At 52.3% G+C, this 16,639-nt stretch overlaps 1 protein-coding gene across 1 annotated transcript in view; it reads left to right on the forward strand.

Annotated features, from left to right (window-relative positions):
- LOC114611389 (cytochrome c oxidase assembly protein COX19) overlaps positions 1-3,763 on the forward strand; it is a 6,806-nt gene extending 3,043 nt beyond the window's left edge. Inside the window, exon 3 of the mRNA XM_028756055.1 lies at positions 3,265-3,763. Coding sequence (XP_028611888.1) covers positions 3,265-3,346 — 82 coding nt within the window. The 3' untranslated portion in view covers positions 3,347-3,763. The remainder of the gene's footprint in view (positions 1-3,264) is intronic.
- Positions 3,764-16,639: the final 12,876 nt, after the last annotated feature.

Raw genomic sequence — 16,639 nt, forward strand, 5'->3', positions numbered from 1 at the left:
GTGTGTGTCTGTGCTCGTGTTTGTAGTGAGCCACCCTGTGGGTGCTGGGAACTGGGTCTGCTGAGATTAAGCAGACCAGCACACCCAGCTTTCTTTATGTGGGTTCTGGGGAGGGAACTCGGGTCCATTTTACCAACCCAGCCCCCTCCCCCTCCCCCGCCACATCAGAGTGGCCGACGTTTGCTGGGAGAGATTGCAGCTTAGCCGTCGAGGTGGCATGAGGCTGCTAACTGCTGTGGGAACCGCTGATGATTGACAGCCCTGTCCACAGCCCCCATTCCTCAGAGCTTTGCCCCTCCGTCATTTAGCTTTCAGAATCGTAGCTCCCAGCGGTGCTGACTGAGCGAACAGGTTTTCATGCGTTTCACATTCTTGCCCGTAAGAGTAAGAACACGCATTGCATCATCTTGTCTACTGAAAGGTGTTTGGAATGTCACCAGGACAATAGGCGACTTAAGCAGTAATGGATGATGGTGGCCGCACCTCCCCCGCCCCCAAGTTTACTTTTAAACAGAACAAAACCCAAAATCTGTGGAGTGCTGTCTTAGAATAAGCCATTAGACTGTAAATGTGAGGAAACAGCTAGCATGTCAGTAATCAGGGAAGGGAGCCTGTCGCAGGTGTGCACACAAGAACTCAGGCGCCTCAGCCTCTCAAGATGTCACCGGTCCACTTAAGCCTGCTTTCTATGTGTTTAACAAACCCAGACAAGTCCCAGAGGCGTAGGCATGTGGGGGTTACAGTGTGGGTGTTTCAGCTCTGGCGGTGCTGACACCTTAACTGTAACGGCTTGCCCTGCAAATGGTGCTCCGGTCTTTCCTGATCTCGCTGCTTCCAGATGGCTCATGGCTGGAACTGAGCCTCATTCCGGCTGCCTGTGGCCTCAGAAGATGGACGCCGACCATTTCTCCTTGACTCTGCTGAGCTTTAGGAGGGGGTCAAAGTGGTACTAGAATGAGGATGTGAGTGGGTTCCTGCCTTCCCCAGGCTCAGTCCCTGGGGCTTGGTGTCTACAAAAGGAGACGTTCCCACAGACAAGCTGTCCGTGACCTTGTAGCCCTCCTGCCCACCCCCCTCCAGAGAGGCAGAGGCAATAGGGACGGAATGGATGTTGCTGGGACAGGCAGGTATGGCTGAGCCCTCAGGAAGGTTCCAGAGCACAGCTCAGGACTCATCCCGGTGTCTCCAGCCTTAGAAATCCCAGGGACATTTTTCTAGGGGTGTTCCCTTAGGTGACAGAGGCACACTGAGAACATTTCTTCAGTTTGACCTATTCATCTGTGTGCATGTGTGTGTCTGTGTGTCTGTGTGTGTACATGTCTGTGTGTGTGTCTGTGTGTGTACGTGTGTCTGTGTGTGTACGTGTACGTGTGTCTGTGTGTGTACATGTATGTGTGTCTGTGTGTGTACGTGTGTCTGTGTGTGTACGTGTGTCTGTGTGTGTACATGTGTGTGTGTCTGTGTGTGTACATGTGTGTGTGTCTGTGTGTGTACATGTGTGTGTGTCTGTGTGTGTACATGTGTGTGTGTCTGTGTGTCTGTGTGTGTACGTGTATGTGTGTGCACTTTGCATGTGAAGGTCAACCTTCTGAGTTTTGTTTGTCACCCATGCCACTTTCTGAGACAGTTTTGATGGCTTGCAGCTCACTGATGAGCCCTGTTGGCTGTCTGTGGAATTCCAGGGATCCTCCTGCTTCCACCTCCCCAACACTGGGTTACAAGCACACCTTGATGGGCTCCTATCCATGGGTGCTCGACATTAAACATGGGTCCTCCTTGTTCCACAGCCAGCCCTTCACCAATGAAGCCAGCTCCTCAGCCATTTGTTTATTCATCTTTTGGGACAGGGTCTGTGATACCCCAGGCTGGCCTGGGCCCCCACACTGGGCTCACAGAGATGAGCATGACCCAAAGTCTCTGATCTTCCTGGCAGCTGGGCCCAGGGTGGTAGAGACCTGAGAGAGCTAAACGCCGCTCTTCTGAGCCATGTCTCCCTGACTGGTAGTATTCTTCATGGTTCTTTTCTTGCCCTGAGCAACCAGTGGCAGTAAGAGGCAGCCTTGGTAGGCTTCAGAGCCACAGACAAGCCTCCCACAGTTATCGTACCACCTCTGCAACCATTGGGCAGATGGCCTGAAGGGAGAGGCCTTAGTTTCCCAGGGCTAGAGTCCCGTGCTCCTGAGGAGCTTCTGGGTTGGGGGGCAGAAGAGACAACTGTCCCTGTCTTTGGCAGATGTGGGAGCATCTGCATCTCCAGAGCATGAGCCACTTTTCTCCTGTGCTTGCTGTCTGACCAGACCCAAGGAGACTCTGGTCCTGAGCGTCTCTCTGGTTAGAGCATGACCTCCAAGCCGGTCCCCTCCTCCCACATCAGGACATTGGACCCTGGGGGTGTCTGTCCTTGGGGATCATGACTGTGAATAAGGAGGCAGAGACGTCCCTGGGTTGAGATGGTAACCAGGTTTCCTGTGAGCATCTCCCGAGCGTGCTGAGCTGTAGGGAGTGGAGTGTAGTGGGGGAGGGGAGTTTACTGTGGGAGTGTAATGTGGCAGGAGGGACGAGCCTGAGTGGGCACAGCATGAGGGCCCTGCGTGTGGATGGCTGGTTGGGAGGCAGGGTAGAGCACCTGGTGCTGGATTTCCAGCCGTCCTCACAGGGCAGCTGTAACAGTGGTAGAGCCTCAGAGGTGCTGGGATCATGGCACTGGTGGCAAGGCTGGGCCATTCTGTACCATGCCCTGGCCTCCTGTCTCCCTAGTACATTCTCACAATGACCTGGAGGTCCAAGTGGACATAGTCTCCTCAATGTCTTCCTACAGTGTGGGGGTGAAGAGGTTTTGTCCCCAGCTATGTATACCCCTAAAGTCTGCACAGGCAAGTAGTTCAGTTCTGTGCACCCCATTCTCTCCATCCCTGATGACCCTCGGGGTTCCCACACAACTATGAGGAGGACACTTACCTAGCCTCAGCTCTCCCCATTTCAGCTCACACCTGTAGGGTCATGTGACCCCACCACACCCTCAGCCCCTGCCCTATGAGCTAGGGCCCACAGTGTGGCTGGGGGGGACCTTTAGGCTCACTTGACCTGTTGGCTGGTTGCCCTTTGGGAAGACATCACTCTCTGGGTCTGTTTTCCTATTTTAGAACGGGGTGGAGGGGTGGGGGTGCTGGAAGCCTGGGCAGGTAAATGAACAAAAGAACGTGGTGGGATAGAGCCGGGCCCCGCTGCCCACTCTTCCTGTATGGCAGCATCTCTCTCTTCCAGGCAGCTAATGGCACCGGAACCACTGGAGAAGCTCGGCTTTAGAGACGTAATGGAGGGGAAGCCCGAGGCAAAGGATGAGTGATGAGAAGAAAACCGCAGGGCTGCGTCCCCTGCCTGGAGCAGAGCTGAGCCCTTCTGCCCTCAGAGCAGGGAGACCTGAGACTCAGCCCGTGCCGCCCAGTGGAGGGCTCTCCGTGGGGAGGGGCTCTCTGTGGGGACTTGAGAACAAAGCTCATCCCTGCAGTACACACCAAATGCGTCCTCTGCTGACCTCGGTTCCCCTCCAGAGAGGGAGTGTGATATGATACCCCGCCCAGCGTGGCCGTCACACCACTGAGCCCTGGACAGCTGTCCACAGTGACTCAGCCTGTCACAGACCTGAGTCCTCACACCAGCACCTGAATGGCCACCTTTTGCACTCGCGGATATACGCCAGCTTGCTCCCCTTGCTCTGTCTGCTTTGAACAAAATCAGAATACAAAGTAGGAAGTGAGAAACATTTGGCTTTTGACATGTTTGACCTCTTGTTTAAATGTTTTGAGACAGGGTCTCAAACTGCCTGTGTAGCCAAGGATGGCCCCGAACTCTTGATCCTTCTGCCTCCATGCCTGGGGTACTGGGGGATGGAACCCAGGGCTCCCTGCATGCTAGCCAAGTAGCGACCAGCTGAACCATGTCTCCAGCACAATTTCTTGCTTTTTAAATTACATATTATTTATTTATTTAGGGTAGCACTGTGTCTCAGTGTGTGTGAGTGTGTGTACGTGTGCATGTGTGTACATGGGTCAGAGGACAACTTAGAGGAGTCCATTCTCTCCTTGCACGAGTGAGTGTCTCAGGGATTGAACTCATGTCAGCAGGCTTGGTATATCTCCTAGCACAAGGTCCATTTTTCCAGTCTACCAGCAGATGGCTTTGTGCTGCGGGTTTTCCAGTTGTCTCAAGCTGTTTCTAAAGCTAGCTTTCCCTTTCAGTAACCCACTGCGTGCCTCCACAAGGTAGGTCAGCCACACACTAGAAGATGGGCTAGAATCTGTTCCACTTTTGCCCCGTGTTACAGTAACACCATGTTTCTATGTCTACGGGTGCTAGCTTGAGACCCCTGGGTGCCGAGCAGTGGCCCTGCACTGTGAACACCAAGCAGGGCTGAGCTGTGGCTTAGCCCAGGCTATCCTCAGAGCTGCCTGTGGGTTGTTTAAACACCCAGGTGCCTTCGTGCTGAGGCTGGGGGCTTCTGCTGTGTTCAGGGATCCGAAGACACCAGCAGAATGCCAGTGCCAGGTGCCGGCAGGCTTCCAGTGCCCTCAGATATGTGTCTTCCCAGAGCTATTGGAGAAGGGCTGTCCCACCCTGCTTGTCCTGGCTCCTGCCTGACTGGTGAAGGACGGTGAAGGGCAGGGTGGGTGGGGTGGAGGGCAGGTACTGTGGTGCACTTTTAGCATTCGAAGCAGAGGTAGGTGGATCTCTGAGTTTGAGGCCAGCCTCGTCCACAGAGCAAGTTGTAGGACACCCAGGACTACATAGAGAGACCCTATGGGGGTGAGGGGAGTGGGTGGGAGGGAGAGGGAGGGAGGGAGGGAGGGAAGGAGAAATGGAGAGGAAGGGGGAGAAGAGAGGGAGAGACAGGGATGGGAAGAAGACTTGGCATATTCGTGTTGGTCTTAAGCAGCAGCTCTGGTATTGCAAGGCCTGCAGGGTCTGCTGACCTGGGGGACAGTTTACCCTTGCCCCACTGGATGTGAGTGCCTGAGAGCCTTGTGTTCTGTCACATAGAAAGGCCTCTTCTTGGTTGAACCCACAGTCATGTCCACCAGGGTCTGCTTGTTTGCACACACTGACTAAGCCCAGCTACATGGTGCACTGTGTCACCACAGCGCTGGTCACAATGGTGGTGTTAGAGCAGCCAAGCTCACTCACTGGGATGCTGGCAAGCACTCTGGTGACTGAGCCATATCCTCAGTCACACTGTTTTATTTATGGAGAGAGGGTTCACTCTGTAGCCAAGGCTGGCCCTGGACTCTGCTTCCACCTCCCAAGTGCCAGGGTGAAGTTTCCTGCCACTTTCCAAGCCTTTGGTACATCTTGTCAGCAAACGACAAAATGAACGGACTTGACAGTCGAGAGCCGCTGAGGTTGACATTGCAACACATCATGGCGCCTCCATCCTCTAGTGCGTCCACCTGTCTCCACCGGGATGCCAGGAACACAGTGGAACAACATTGACAGCTTTGGGGGCCAGAGTTGGAGGGTGCTTGGTTCCTTCCTGGAATCGTCACAATTACATCTTATAGCAGGTGTGCGTCATTTTTATAGAAACTATAAAATCCTTACTTGAAGGGAACTCACTGTGTTGAGTAGTGTTTTTATGTCCTCTGTAAATTACAGGCCGGTTGTAATTTCTCATCCCCTGTGGATACCAAACCATTTATTTCTTCTGGTGATAAACTGCAGTGTGTGTATGTGTATGCAGTGTGGGTGTGTGCATATGTGTGTGCAGTATGGGTGTGTGTACATGTGTGTATGTACTGTATGAGTGTGTGCAGTATGGGTGTGTGCACGTGTGTGTGTGTGTATATGCAGTATGGGTGCATGCATAGATGTGTATGCAGTATGGGTGTGTGTACGTGTATGTATGCTGTATGAGTGTGCAGTATGGATGTGTGCGCATGTGTATGTGTATGCTGTATGAGTGTGTGCACATGTGTGTGTATGCTGTTTGAGTGTGTGCACATGTGTGTATGCAGTTTGGGTGTGTGCACATGCGTGTGTGTATGCTGTATGAGTGTGTGCACATGTGTGTGTGTGCAGTATGGGTGTGTGCATATGTGTGTGTGTGTATGCAGTTTGGGTGTGTGCATATGTGTGTGTGCTGTATGAGTGTGTGCACGTATGTGGAGGGGTCTGCAGTGTGAGCATGTTAGTCCTCCACAGGGCTCCCTGAACATCTTGTCATGATGACATCATGGTGCCTTTGGGAGGAAACTCCCATCGGTTTTTGGGCATGCATGCGCATTTAGAGGCCAGAGGTCAACATTGGGTGTCATTCTGCAGGAGCCATCACTGGTTTGTTTTATTCTGTTTTGTTTTACTGGCCAGGAAGTCACTAAACTAGGTGGGCTGGCCAGTGAGCCTGAGTGTTCTGCTTGCCTCAGTCTCCCCTGCACTGTGATCACAAGTGTTAACACTGTACCTACCTTTTCATGGAGGACCTGGGGATTGAACTTGGACTTTCATGCTTGTGTAGCAAGCACGTTAGCCATTGATCTATCGCCCTGACCCTTCTTATTTATTTTAATTATTGATTGGATGATTGATTGACTTTTTTTTGAGACAGGGTCTCACTATGTAGCCCTGGCTTGCCTAGAACTCACTATGTAGACCAGGCTTGCCTTGAACTCATAGAGAACTGCTTGCCTCTGCCTCTTGAGTGCTGGGATTAAAGGTGTACACCACTGCTACTGGACCTTTTTCTTCATCTTCTTTTTCCTCTTTCTCTTCCTCCTCCTCCTCCTCCCCCTCCTTGTGTTTCTTTTTAAAAGGAACATTTAGGGCTAAGGAGTGGCTCAGTGTGCAAACATAAGGACCCCAGCAAATTTACAGCACCTATATAACAGCAGATACGGCCACACGTGGAGCTCCTTTCCCGACCTGAGGGACAGAGACAGGAGGATCACGGGGCTCGCTGGCTGCTAGTCTAGCTCCAGACTCAGACTCAGGGAGAGACCCTGTCTCAAGAAAAATAAGGAGGGGAATGACAGAACAGGACACCCGACATCTGCCCCCACATGTATGAACATGCCCATACACAAACGACATATACCACGCACACAAAATAAGATCACTTGAGAATTCGCATTTCTTCCTTGGACAGTCGTGTGCTAATCTGTATCTTTCCAAGTTTAGTGAGGATGATGATGATGATGCAAGGTGACTCCTAAATTTTAAAAATAAAGATGGAGTCTCACAGCCCAAGCTAGCCGTGAACTCCTGCCTCTGACTCCGGAGTGCTGAGGATTACAGCCATGCATGCTAACACATCCATCCAGAGGAAGCCTTGGGTTTGGAGAGGCACCCTAGGTAAATGTGTATGGCTTCACCTGGGCACAGAAGCTAGGGTGGGACCGGCCCACAGGCTCACTCTTTGCCCCCCCTGGGCTCTCCCCATCTACTTTGAATGACAAACCCATCTGTGGTAGGTGTGGACCTGCCCACCTTGTGCTCAAATGTAATTGAGCTGAATGCCCACAGTGGCTGAGAACTAGGGGATTTTATTATTGCCAGAGACATTAAAGAAGTTTCTGTTAAGCTACCAAGCAAGTGGCTTTGTCATAACACTAGGAATGAAATCGCAACCCCCTGTTCTGTCCTAGAGGAGTGAAATCAAATTTCATAGCTCTCCGCTTGCCCAGTGTTATAAAGTGGAGTGCCTGGGGCAGAAATCCTCCGCCAAGCCCCTCCTCCTGCTGGTAGCCTGGGCAAATGTCACCCTCCTCTTAATTTCTTCAGGGAAGATGAACATCAAACATCATAAAATTGTACCCACAGTGCCCTGAGACATGGCTGAGCTACTAGGAACTCTGAGTGGCCACCTTTGTGCAGAAGAACAGAGGCTGGGCGTCCAGGAAGCTTGCTAGGCTGGGGGTTGGGGGATGCAGACAGCACATGCCCCAGAATCCTGGAGTCTGATCCTACTTCCTACCACCCTGTGGTAAGCCACATACCACAACCAGCCACACCGTTAGGTGCAAGGCCACCACAGACAGATCTACCCCTGGTTGTCAGCACCCCCCGGTGCCCTCTAATTACTCAGCCTGTGGTCCATGGAGTCTATAGCACAAAATAACAGCACAAGGCCCAGCGCCACTTTGGCACCATGAGTGAGTCTTGGGTGTATCTTCGGAGGAGCTCAGGGCTGGCATACAGCAACAGACCCAAGACGTCAGCAGCCATCACAGGACTTGACCACACAAAGCTACAGCCAGCACATACAAATCCATGAACCTAGTCAGAGAAAGAGACAGGAATGAAGCTAAGAGAACATGACTCCAGTCGGAGAAGAGATGCCCACCTGCCGTCCCATGGAGCTCCAGGCCCCTGGCCACCATAGTGTGAGTACCTGCTGGTGTACCTGCTCATATGTAGCTCAGGGCTAGCCCTGAGCTGGGATGTGTTATGTAACTATCTGGCTCTAAGGAACCCGTCCTGAGCATTTGACCTGAAGGAGCCCTCAGCCCCCACTGCACCCTCGGGGATTTTTAGAACAGGACTCCCTCCTACACCTCTGGCCAGCAATCTGGCCAGGTTGGGCCTGACCTCTATGGGGCCCTGTACCACCTTTTGTACCAGAGAGAGAAGCCTGTCCCCACCTCAGTCCAAAGGACAAAGGAGCAGGGGCCCAGTCTGGGCCAGAAGGCAGCGCTGGGCAGGTAGCAGAGATAAGAGTGGAGAGAGAGTGGCCAGGCACATGATCACCCACTGGAGGCCAAGGCTGGGGTCAGAAGGGAAACCTCAGGCCCCACCCTGGGCAGGTATAGGGACACAACTGAGGCTGGGACATAGTAGCAGTATTAGCCAGGGAAGTATCAAGAGTGTTTGGTTATGGTGACACCAGCCAATCCATACCCCACAGCACAGGGTCAGCTACCACTCGGCTTCCCTCAAAGTCCAATCAGCGCACTCAAAATTGTCACCGTGGTTTTGTCCCAAGTACCAGCCAGGCCCAAGAGGTATTCAGTCTGGACTCAAGGGCTGCAGGACACTGTGTCAGTGGTCCCTTCTCACAGCCTTTGTGAGGACTCTGCAAGCCTATCACAGCTTCCTTTCATTTCTCTGTGTTGGATTTAAAGGGTCAGACTGCCAGGTGGGAATTGGCTCAGCAGGATTCTGTGATGCTTCAGGCCAGCAATGCAGCTGGATCCAGGAGCTGACTCTGGGTCCTGAGTTCGAACCTGGCAACCAGGTGATGGCCAGTGTCAGGAGAGGGCAGGGCATGGTTCTGCACCCCTGTGATCACAGAGACAGGTGGCTCACTGAGTTCAAGCCCTGCTTGGTCTATATACTGAGTTACAAAATAGCCAGGAATACACACAGAAACCCTGTCTCTACTGTTTCCAGCCCCTCCCCATCTCCATCTAATAGCCTCAAGGAAAGAGGGAACCGTCCTCACTGGCAGTGCTGGCACCTGGAGAAAGGAAATGCTGTGTTTTGTCTCCCTCTGCTGGGAAGTTTTGACATTGCAGCTCTTTCGAGGGTCACTTGGAGGACACTGCCTGGTGTATGAGCATTCTTCAACCCAACCTTTCCTTGAGACTGAGCCAGTTTGCATGAAACCTTAAAATCTGCTGCTCAGGAGCCTGTGGTCCCAGACCAGGTGTGTGCACACAGCTCCAGAAGGCCCTCCATTCCTTGTCTTTTTGAGGGTCATGAATGGATGATCGGGTCACCTCCCAGTACCAGATTGGGGAGGGAAAGACATTTTCGAGGACACATTCCTAGCCTTCATTGTCTTTGCCTACCTGTCAATCTTGTGGCCGCTTCCTATGAGGCACCCCCCCCCCACATGTCACATGTCTCATCTGGGAAATGAGTGATAACACTGCCTATCTATCTATCTATCTATCTATCTATCCCATCCCTCCCTCCATCCCTCCCTCCCTCCCTCCCTCCATCCATCCATCCATCCCTCCATCCCTCCATCCATCCCTCCATCCCTCCATCCCTCCATCCATCCATCCATCTGGAGACAGGATTTCATACAGTCCAGACTGGCCACACTTGCTATGTGCTATGTGCTGAGGATGACCTTGAACTCCAGATCCTTCAGCCTTCATCTCCCCAGTACTGGGATTTCAGGGATCTCCCACCATGCCCAGTTTATACAGTGCTGGGGTGATATCCTGGGCTTCTTGTATGCTGGGCAAGCACTCTACTGACTGACTGGGCTACATTTCAAGCTTGAAAGAATGATTCTAAATTCCCCACAATCCCATTCAGCAAAGCCTAGCACTCATAGCTGACATGCCCCCCGCCCCACCCCCATTTCTATCTATTGTCCTTCCGGAGACTTCACAGTGCCCCCCTCTTCTGCATATAGTGTTCAAGTCAGCTTGGTCCCAAGCGAGGTGCTTTGAACCACTCCTGTCCGGAATCAGGGGTCCCTTGGCCTGGCCTCCGGGCTGTGGGGGAGTCATGCCCTGTAGCCTGTGCCTGGCTCTCAGTAACTTGTTTGCTGTCTCCTTTAAGGTTCCCTTGAGCAAGACTCCTTGGAGACACTCCTTGCTGCAGATCATCTTTCCATTTGGTTTTTCTGTTTCTGAATGCTGTCTGTGGGGATTGGGGTGGGGATGGGCGGGGCAGGGCCAGGGATGGAGGAGCGGGGTGGGGGCGGGGGTGGGGCTGTGCTGACGAGGCACTAGCGGCCAGAGATGCTTTGGGGAGCAGTAGCTTCTAACGGGGACTTTTCTAAATGCCCTTTTCCCCCACATCCCAGCCTCCCATCACCTGCATCTGCCCTGGGGAGGAGCCTGACAAAAGCAAGTGTGAACTCCAAACCCTGCTCCCCTGCCCCAGCTCCAGCCTTATCTCAGAGAGAGAGAGGGGGGGGGGCAGGAGAGGCTAGCCTGAGATAAATGAAAACATGTCTCAAAACAAGTAGATAAAACCAAATGCATTTTGGGCCAGCCTAGGCTACATGAGACCAAGGTTTAAAACAAAAGAAATACATCATTCTGTATGCTAACTAAAAGGGACGTTTAAAAAAAAATCGAATTCTATTTGTCATGATGACTGTGACCTGGCAAGACCTCCCTTGAGGGAATCAGTCTGGGGGTAGGGGTGTGGTTGAGTGGGAGGGGACAATCTTCACTACAAGGGGTGGGAGTCCTGCTCCCCGTCACAGGATTAAATATTGGGAGCATTGAACAGCGAGCTCCATTCATTGTCCCTTACCCAGACCCCATGGCTTTAGGTCCTGAGGTTCCCCATTAAGTCAGGGTACAGCTCCAGCCCCCTGGCCAGCGTGTTACGCGCCACTCTCTGGAAGGCGGGGACAACACCCTTAGGTCTCCAGCAGAGGCTGGGCCCTCAGCAGGAACTCAGCTAAAGTCTGGAGTGAATAAGCATATTTATAGGTCCACTGATCTGCACAAAGAGAAGGAAAAAGCAGAGACAGAGGAGGCCCTCCGGGAGGCAGGTCAAGATGTAAGGCACCTGGGTGCAGCTCCCGAGCTGTCCAGCTTTTCCAGAAGTACATCTCAGCTTCCTCTGGCCAGGGGTATTTATCACCAGACTTAGGCTACAATCCCCCCAAGGGGTCCCAACTCTTGCCTTCCTCTCTCCTGGCCTCTATAGATAACCCAGATGCCCATCCCTGTGGCAGGAGCTCCAGACAAGTGGCTCAGTACAGGGGGAGGAGAGGCAAAAGAACAGGACACTTAGGGCAGAGGCTGCAGGCCCCACTGCCCCAGCCCCACCTGTGAGAAACTGCATGAAAGCCAGGCCAGAGCTGGCTGTTCAGTCTCCAATTAGGAGGCTCCGCAGCTGTGGTCAAGGGTGCACCAGCATCATTCTGCTTGGTCCACGCAGTCCTTTGTAGCCATTCCTCCTGTCACTGACAGTCTGGCCATCCTTGGCTGGCAGACAGCTCCCCTGATCTTTGTACATCTTTGTCCAGTGGTCCTCCACATCTGTGCCCACACGTCCACTTTGAATGAGGCCTCCAGCCATATTCTGCCTCAGTTAACTGTGGTGACACCTGCAAAGATCCTGTTCCCAAAAGAGGCCACATCTGCAGGCACCTGGGTTAGGTGCCCCAATATGTCTTTTGGAGGGTGCAATTTATCTCATGGCACTCGACAACTGTTCCTCCAGTTCTGGGGTTCCACACTGACTTGGAGACTTTGAGTTCCTGGACTATCTCTTTCCCTAGGCTCCACAGCCAGCCTTCTCACCACTGATTCTTGTCCCACAGAAAATCTCCCTCCCCACCAGAGAGTGAGTCCACACTCAGATGCCCACCATGGGGCTGTCCAGCATCCTGGCCTTGCCTTCATCTCCTTCAAAAGTGTCAGTTTTCCTATCCTGGCCCAAGATTTGAGTTCCGTCCAACTGCCCTTCTCCCTGGCTAGGCCATAGAGTCTCTCTGTCCAGTACCTACTGTCCCTCGTGGGACTTCGATGACAAGGCCTTCATCGTACTGCCTGTCCTACCGTGTGTAGCTGATGGAGGTTATAGCTCCCAGAAGCACCTGAGCCACAGGCTCTGTCACCACGACACCAATCACTCATAGCCAATAAGAGTATCTGGAAAGCAGATGTGTTAAAGTGTCCCTACCATTCCAACATCTGGGAGGCTGTAGGTTTGAGGCCAGACTAGGGTACCTATCACAGATTGGGGTGCTCTGTCTCAGGCGGGCAGTGGTGACACATACCTTTAATCCCAGTACTCAGGATGAAAGATAGGCGGATCTCTGAGTTTGAGGCCATCCTGAGCCTGGTCTCAGAGTGAGTTCCAGGAAAGATAGGACTACACAGAGAAACCCTGTCTTGAAAAACCAATAAGTAAATAAGTAAGTAGGTAAGTAAGTAAGTAAATCTATAAATAAGAAAGAAGGAATCCAAACCACTGGGACTGGAGAGATGGCTCAGCCACCCTTGCAGAGGACCCAGTTTCAGTTTCCAGCACCCAAATGGGAGCTCCTAACTGTCTGCAATTCCAGTTGCAGGGCATATGACACCCTCTTCTGGTATCTGCAAGCACCAGGTGTGCATGTAGTACACATCCATACATGTAGACAAAATTCCCTCATACACATAAAGATTTTTAAATCGTTAAAAAAAAAATCAAACCAAGGAGCTGGAAAGACGGCTGTCAGTAAAGTTCCTCTCGGGCTCGCATGAAGCCCTGAGGGTGGTAGCAGCGAGAGCCTGTAACTCCAACACTGAGGAGACAGCGCTAGGAGGATCCTGGGGCTTGCTGGACAACTTGCCTGGCTGACTTGGTGAGCTCCAGCGCACACACAATGAATCAAACGAGAAGCAGCTGTTTCACCATCCTCGCACTTTCTCCATGGCCCGTCTCAGTTCTTGTTTTATGATCTTAGAAATCCTGTCAGCTTACGATAACGAGAAAAGAAACTGCTGGGAGACAGGGCTCACCTCTGTCTTCCTCAGAGCAAGGATACAGCTGCCAGCACCGCTGGGTTGCAAGATGGGACGTCTGGGTCCTTGCACAATTCCTTACACCCGGGGCGGCAGTCTCCTGGGCACTCAGGGTTTCAGGGCACAAGTGGCCAGTGGAGAATGGAGGCAGGGGGGCTGTCACTGGTGCTTAGAGGCCAGCTACTAGGCTGGAGTGGCTATCCTGAGTTTTTCCCAGCTGCAGAGCCTCTGGTGGCAGCTGCTTGCAGACCTACTGTGCATAAACCCCTACACTCACAGGATCCTGCAGGAGGCACTCATCCCTGTCTGAGGCACTTCCTACCCAGTGTAGCCATATGTTCTATGGAGGCAGATGCCTGGCTGGTTAGATGCCCAACCCAGGCCTGGGAAGTGCTAGGGAACTGGGGCTGGGGACTGCAGCGTAGGCTCAGACAGCAGAGCAGAGGGCCCGAAGGGCAGAGCAGAAGAAAGCTCACACGGGCAAATCATCTTTGCTGGCAGGCAGCATGAGCAGGAGACGACGGCAGGGTGCAGGTTCAGGCCCCTTTGAGCTGTCCTTGACAGGCCTTGGTGTGGCCCTACAAGGAGCTCCCTCACTGACCACAGCTAGTGGAGACTTGCTAGGGCCTCCAGCAGGCCTGTGCCCTGGCCTTGTTGTCCAAGAAGCCACTGAAGCTCATGACCCAGCAGCTAATATCTAGGGTCTGCTCACTCCCTAAGCCTTCGTCTCTGGTTCTCTCTCTCTCTCTCTCTCTCTCTCTCTCTCTCTCTCTCTCTTGCCTCCTTAGTCCACGGATGTAGAGCAGCTTTCCCCAGGGAATACGCACACTCGAATGAACGCACACACATTTTATTTATTTATTTATTTATTTGTTTGTTTGTTTGTTTGTTTGTTTTTTCGAGACAGGGTTTCTCTGTGTAGCCCTGGCTGTCCTGGAGCTCACTCTGTAGACCAGGCTGGCCTCGAACTCAGAAGTCCGCCTGCCTCTGCCTCCCAAGTGCTGGGATTAAAGGCATGTGCCACCACCGCCCGGCAACACATACATTTTTTAAAAAATTTTTTATTTATTCTTATTTTATGCACATTGGTATGTGCAAAAGCCTGCACGTATGTCTGTGTGAGGTTGTCAAATCTTGGAGTTACAGACAGTTGTGAGCTGCCATGTGGGTGCTGGGAATTGAACCAGGGTCCTCTGGAAGAGCAGTCCGAACTCTTTAACTGCTGAGCCATCTCTCCAGCCCCCCCCCCACACACATACACACACACTTGTGCACACATACATATCTGTCCTAGAGGAGAGGGGCACTGAGCTAGATCAAAGAAATGAGTGTCCTCGAGCTTAGCTTGGTGAAGCAGTTAGTTTATCAGAGTCATTCACAGAAGCACAGGCCACTCACAGGTGTCTGCTTCAGCAAAACCCTCCATACCCCAGGATGGGTGATAACTCATGCAGAGCTGCACAGATAGAATCCCCATCCCGAGCCAACCTTCTACCTAGCACCCCAAGACACGCGCCACTGGAGCAAGGCGGGACAGTGGTTAGAGCCTTGTGGAAAGCCCAAGGCATGTTACCAGTCAGCCAGGCCCAGGGCATCTCAGCTTCTTTGCATCAAGACAATGGTGGTCGTGCCATACCCAGGAGACCGCCACCAGGCGGAGGACACCTCTCCCTCTGTCTGGAGACCTCACTTGCTGGCTACCTGCAAATGTTTCAAGGCGTCCTGAGTTTGAGTTTGTCTCCTGAGTTTGCTGTCACTCCCGTCCTATCATGCATACATGGGGTCTTGTGTGCCTCAGTTTCCCTGACTATAACATGGGGATGGGATAAGAAAGCATAGGCGTCATTCCATGCTTGTTATTTGAGCACTCACGAGACTGTGGCAGGAGGATTGCTGCAAGTCTGAGGGCAGCTTTCCTCAAAGGCCTGGAACAGAGCTGCTACCATGAGTCTATCTTTGTCTTGATTCTGTTATTTTGTTTTTTAGATTTTTTTTTTTGGTTGTTTGTCTGTTTTTAAAGACTAGGTCTCGGGTTGGAGAGATGGCTCCGTGGTTGGAAGCACTGACTGTTCTGCCAGAGGTCCTGAGTTCAAATCCCAGCAACCACATGGTGGCTCACAACCATCTGTAATGGGGTCCGATGCCCTCTTCTGGTGTGTCTGAAGACAGCGACAGTGTACTCATATAAATAAAATAAATAAATCTTTAAAAAAAAAAAAAGACTGGTGTCTTGGTCAGGGTTTCTATTCCTGCACAAACATCATGACCAAGATGCAAGTTGGGGAGGAAAGAGTTTACTAAGCTTACACTTCCACACTGCTGTTCATCACCAAAGGAAGTCGGGACTGGAACTCAAGCAGGTCAGGAAGCAGGAGCTGATGCAGGGGCCATAGAGGGATGTTACTTACTGGCTTGCTTCCCTTGGCTTGCTCAGCTTGCTTTCTTATAGAACCCAAGACTACCAGCCTATGGATGGAACAACCCACAATGGGCCCTCCCCCCTTGATCACTAACAGAAAATGCCTTACAGCTGGATGTCATGGAGACCTTTTCTCAAAGGAGACTCCTTTCTCTGTGATAACTCCAGCTTGTGTCAAATTGACACACAAAACCAGTCCATACAACTGGGTCTCCTATAGCCCAGGCTGGTCCCCTCAAACTATATGTGTAGGTGTGGATGATCTTGAACTGCTGACCCTCCTGCCTCGACCTTCTGTGCACTGAGATGAGAGGCACCCGTCAGTACTCCTAGGTTCTGTGGAGCGGAGGACACAATCCGGGCGGGGCTCGGTGAATGTTAGGTAAGCTCTCTACCCACTGAGCCACTCCCCCAGCCCCCATCAGTCTGTCTTTTGTAATTCACACTCTCCAAGCTCCTGCTGTGTGCCAGGTCTGGAGCCTGGCAGAAGGCCCAGAGGTGGAAATGCCACCTGTCCCTACCCAGGCTCCAGTGGGTTTCAGGAGAAATACATTAGATCTGTTAAACAGTAAGCCTACAGTGCCACCGGCCTCATGGCCTCTTAAATGTGCATTGTGGGCAGGCTGCATGTTCTGCCTCCTGATCCCAATGTCCTGCAATGATGTGACAGCCAGATCGTGAGGGTCAGGTACCCCTGGCAAGCTCTGCAGCAGCCTCAGCAGAGGGCCGCCAGGTGGAGTTGGCCAGGATTGCAAATGCTCATGACATCAAGTCAGACACTCAGGCAATGTGCAGTAGA

This window comes from Grammomys surdaster, unplaced genomic scaffold (assembly GCF_004785775.1).
Source record: "Grammomys surdaster isolate TR1022 unplaced genomic scaffold, NIH_TR_1.0 126109, whole genome shotgun sequence".
Lineage (NCBI taxonomy): Eukaryota > Metazoa > Chordata > Mammalia > Rodentia > Muridae > Grammomys > Grammomys surdaster.